The following is a 5,001-nucleotide window of genomic DNA, read 5'->3' on the forward strand; positions in this document are numbered from 1 at the left end:
TCAACCACTAGATGTCACTGAAAACAACAAATCCTACACACTGTGCCTTTAACTGAAGATCATTATTGTTTGAATTTATACTTGAGAAAAAAGGGGCAGATGTAATAAGATTTTTTCTCTTCTGCCTTTCATTTTATTTGGATTTTCTTTTTATTTATTGTACATAGAATTGCTTTTTTTTAAAGAAATGAATAAACTTTGAGATAAATGCTTCAGGGTATAAAACAGACTCGTCGTCAGCGTTTCACTCGAGAGAGCGAAGTTAAATTTGACTTTGGCACCTTCCAGGCAGTCCTGGAAAGCATGAGTCACGATGCTTTCCCCTGGGTATCTCCTCTCTGATTCCTCACCCGCAAATTATATTTTCTTCGTCCAAGTCAGGTTGCTTTCCRAAACGACATTATTATAGAATAAATGGAGGGTTTCTGAACGTCTGCCTTTTCTTGTGAGAAAGACAATTTGCTCATTTTTGGCTTTCCGTTTCTCTGCAGGACAGCGACGGCCTGGTTTTTCACTACTGGGCTCTGTTCGACGGTCACGCCGGCTCAGGCGCCGCCGTCGTCGCCTCTCGGCTGCTTCAGCACCACATCGCCTGCCAGCTGCAGGCCGTCATCGAGATCCTGCGCAACCTCCACGCCGTGCCCCCCGCCGTGATGGGGGAGGAGCCCGACAACAGCCCCCACCTGCAGGGGAACACCGCGGGGCCTCACCGGAGCCTGACCCGAGCCGCCTCGCTACATGGGGCCGCGGGGTCCCCCGGCTCCCCGTCCAACACGCCGCCACCGCCGCGCCTCTACACGGAGAAGAAGATCCAACACGAGAGCCTGGTGATCGGAGCCATAGAGAACGCTTTCAAGGAAATGGTGAGGGCCACTACATTTAATAAAAAACTAGATTTAATAAAAGAGATCTTTAAATTAAACTGAAATTAATCCGTGACATGAAGTTAGTGAAGTCAGTTAAAAATGAGATGCTGAGTCAGCAGTCACACTCTATTCTGTATTTAGCTACTGCTTTGGTACTTTTACTTTTTAATACCGTTTTACAAATTTTACTTTATATTAATTAGCTAATTGTAGCGCTTTGGTTTTATAACAAAGTTCAACTTTAGTACATTTAATCATTAGCTATGATTTTGTGCCCTTTAACTTTTAGCCGTTTTGGTAATTTTAGTTTTTAGCAATATCTATGGTTATTTTAGCTTATACAGTGTTTTGCTAATTTCACCTATTAGCTAGGCTTTTGCTGTAGTTAAATTTTAGTTTTGAATGTGGCATTTTAGCTTTTTGTAACATTTCTGCTCATTTTAGCTCACAGACACCATTTTGCTAATCTCAACTTTTAGCTATGAATTTGCTATAGTTAGCTTTTAGCTTTGGATGTGACACTTTAAGCCTCTTGCAACAGTTCTGCTCATTTTAGCTTTTACCTGTGGTTTTGTTCATTTTAGCTTTTGTCCATGTTTTGTTAATTGGAGACTTTAGTAACTGTTCTGCTAATTTTAGTTTTGTTTAGTTTAGTTTATTCATTCATTTCATTCATTCATTTTAGCTTATAGACAGTTTTGTTAATTTCAGCTGTTAGCTTTGGTTTTCCTATGTTAGCTTTTAGCTTTGGATGTGGCATTTTTAGCTATCTTGTGACAGTTCTGCTCATTTTAGCTTATAGACAGTGTTTTATTAATTTCAGCTATTAGCTATAGTTTTGCTATAGTTAGCTTTTAGCTTTGGATGTGGCATTTATCACTGTTTGTTACATTTTTGCTCATTTTAGCTTATAGACACCATTTTGCAAAATTTCAACTTTTAGCTATTGATTTGCTATAGTTCGCTTTTAGCTTTGAATGTGGCATTTTTAGCTTTGAGCTTTAATTTTCCAGATTATTCCACAGTTTTGTTCCTTGCACTGAAGTACATCGTTCCATAAAACTAGTTTGGATTTTAGGTTTCACAAACACCTCTGTCCTTTTTAAATTGTAGTAACTTTGTCTCTTAACAAAATTCGATTGGATGTTCAAAGGTGATATATTTTTATGAGCCTTATACATAAACTGCAAAACGCTGTAATCAACCAACTCATATAATTTCAATAATTTCAGCTGACTTAGCTGACAGTGTTTTTGCTAATTTCATCTTTTAGCTATTGATTTTTTATCGTTAGCTTTTAGCTTTGGATTTAGCAGTTTTAGATTTTGGCAACAGTGCTGCTCATTTTATGTTTTTTTTCTTCTTTCAACTTTTAGCTACAGTTTTGTTAATTTTAGTTTTTAGCAACTGTATTTCCCAAACAGCTTACAGCTACTATTTTGCTTGTTTTAACTTTTAAAATTGAGTTCCTTTATTGTTCTTCAAATCACAGCAAATTGATTCAACACTCAGCTCTGCTTCTTTTTAGAAGATGTATTTGATAAATTTCCCTCAAGAAGTTAGCATTTTATTTAAAAACGTTTGAAATTATTGTTCATTATTTAAAACAGCATCTTCAGGCCAGATTATCTAGAAATGTATTCAAATCTCTTAAATTAAAACTACGTTAAAGTTAGCTCATTCAGTGGTGTTATCTACTAAAATTATTTCACAGTAAGATTATTTGTGTTTTTGAGGAGCTACTATGAGAAGTTGATGTTTTTGCCACTAGATGGCAGTGGAGCACAGTTTAAGCTCAACCAAGATAGTTCAAAAAAATGTTATATAAGCTCTTCTAAGATAAGCCCCTGCTATAATTCTCACGGCAAAATGAAATCCTCTCACATTTGATGCTGCGTCATTTATTGAAGATCGTCTGTGCATCATTTAAAGCAGTTACCGGGATAAAAATATATATATATTTTTTTATGTAAAGGCTGCAGGTTTTGTGTCATTGTTCATCCACCTGCTGCCTGAAACAGAACCTAGTGATGAGTAATATAAAATAAATAAAAGAGGAATCTTCCAGCTGAGGTGCATTTTAGTAAAACGTACCACCTTCACGTAAAGGTTTTTAGAAAAGATTTGCTTTTAAACCTGCAGTTACAGCGTTTTTAGCAAACATTTTTTCTTTTAAATATGACAAATTGACGTTGTGATTCCTGAAAGAAAAGGCAGCTCAAACCCAGCCGAAATGCTCACTGGCTGCAAACGCTTAATAAAGAACATACTGCCTGGTAGTTTTTGCACGATTTTAATTCACCAATTAGTCTCCAGCGGTCAGACGTAGGCAGACGTTAATCATCTCTATGGTTTTCTTTTTTTAGGATGTGCAGATCGAGAGGGAGAAGCAAATTTATAACATCACTGGAGGATGCACGGCTCTCACTGTGGTTTACCTGCTGGGGAAGCTGTATGTTGGGAATGCAGGCGACAGCAGGTGACCGTGGTTTTATGAACCTGAGGGGCAGAGACGAGCAGAGTTCTGGGGTTTTTTGTGTTAATGATTTACTCCATGTTGTGTGTGTGTGTGTGTCTGTCTGTGTCTGCAGGGCCATCATTATCAGAAACAGTGAGATCATACCCATGTCGGCAGAGTTCACCCCCGAGTCGGAGCGACAGAGGCTCCAGTTCCTGGTAAATAACTTTGAATTTGTTTCAAACAATCTGTTGTAACCATATAGTTGTTTGGTATTTTATATGTTAAACATCAAATTTATATATTATCTGGGCTGGGCTTGAAAGCAAAGCAAAAATAAGCAAAATCAGTGAGCTCTTAAATCTTAATATTTTTAGGATTTCTCATAAAACAGCTCCGCAAAATGGCCACACAGAGCTGGCCACGTCACCACACAGACAAGCATTTACAAAAATGACTCGCTGTGATCCATTTCGCCGTGTTTTGAACCAGAGAAAATCACTTCCTGTCCCTCCATCTGAATTTCATGCGTTATCCGGGTCACGTGACTGCAGCCCAGCCATTGAGCTGCCCACAGATTCACGTTGAGCGTTACGGCTCTGTTGCTACCTCGTGTCGCACTACAGAGGCGTGCCAGGAGTTTGGGCCGGTTTCAAAGCGACCTGAATGTGTCTACTTCCTGAACTGAGGTGTAAAAAAAGAGGCTTTTGTCTGTCCTCCAGGGTTACATGCAGCCTCACCTGTTGGGGAACGAGTTCACGCACCTGGAGTTCCCCCGCAGAGTTCAGAGGAAGGAGGTGGGCAAGAGGATGCTCTACAGAGACTTCACCATGAGTGGATGGTGAGCCAAGTCCAAATTTTAAGGGGATATTTATCTAATATCTGCATATGAATTTGGATTGAATACTAAAGCTAAATTGGAGTTGTTGCCGTGTTTACGTTTGCTAAATTCACTTAGCTGCTAGTTGCTAATGCTAGCTTTATTTTCCCAAGAAATGCCTCCTTATTCTGTCTCGTGTTAACTCTGTTTGGTACGAGGGAGTATTAGGGCCACACAACGAGATTTTTAAAAAAATTTTAAATTACGAGATTAAAGTCGTAATATTACGACATTAAAGTCGAATAAAATAGTCATAATATTACGAGAATAAAGTCGTATAAAATAAAGTCATAATATTATGTGATTAAAGTCATAATATTACGAATTTAAAGTCATAATATTACGAGATTAAAGTCATAATATTGTAGCCTTTATATGAGGAAGCATGCAGTTACTGCATTAAAATGAGGAATGTTGAGCATCTTGTCAAACTGTTCTTTAGTATTGCTATAAATAAATAATCTTTTAGCAAATTAGCATCAAATTATCAGTAGCAGGACGTGGAAATTGTGCAAACGACTATAAACTGAAGCCGTATTGTAATTAATGGATTTATTGTCAGATTTAGTCATCACTTAGCTAATTTGGATGAAAGCATATTAATCTAACAGTGACGAGTCATCATGGACTACTTTATGGTTGTACAGCAGGTGTGGGGAAAATGAGGAAATGAGGAACGAGAAATAGACACGTCATGATTATGTCTTTAATCTCATAATATTATGACTTTAATCTCGTAATATTATGACTTTAATCTTATAAAATTATGACTTTAATCTCGTAATATTATGACTTTA

At 37.6% G+C, this 5,001-nt stretch overlaps 2 protein-coding genes across 3 annotated transcripts in view; one reads left to right on the top strand and one right to left on the bottom strand.

Annotated features, from left to right (window-relative positions):
• il17rel (interleukin 17 receptor E-like) overlaps window positions 1–5,001 on the bottom strand; it is a 46,410-nt gene that overhangs the window by 31,896 nt on the left and 9,513 nt on the right. The window lies entirely within an intron of this gene.
• LOC106521806 (protein phosphatase 1H) overlaps window positions 1–5,001 on the top strand; it is a 17,146-nt gene that overhangs the window by 8,382 nt on the left and 3,763 nt on the right. For both annotated transcript variants that reach the window (XM_014014544.1, XM_014014545.1), the window contains exons 3-6: window positions 492–863; window positions 3,233–3,345; window positions 3,458–3,542; window positions 4,047–4,165. In XM_014014544.1, coding sequence (XP_013869998.1) covers window positions 492–863; window positions 3,233–3,345; window positions 3,458–3,542; window positions 4,047–4,165 — 689 coding nt within the window. The remainder of the gene's footprint in view (window positions 1–491; window positions 864–3,232; window positions 3,346–3,457; window positions 3,543–4,046; window positions 4,166–5,001) is intronic.

Source organism: Austrofundulus limnaeus, unplaced genomic scaffold (assembly GCF_001266775.1).
Source record: "Austrofundulus limnaeus strain Quisiro unplaced genomic scaffold, Austrofundulus_limnaeus-1.0 Scaffold116, whole genome shotgun sequence".
In the NCBI taxonomy this organism is placed as follows: domain Eukaryota; kingdom Metazoa; phylum Chordata; class Actinopteri; order Cyprinodontiformes; family Rivulidae; genus Austrofundulus; species Austrofundulus limnaeus.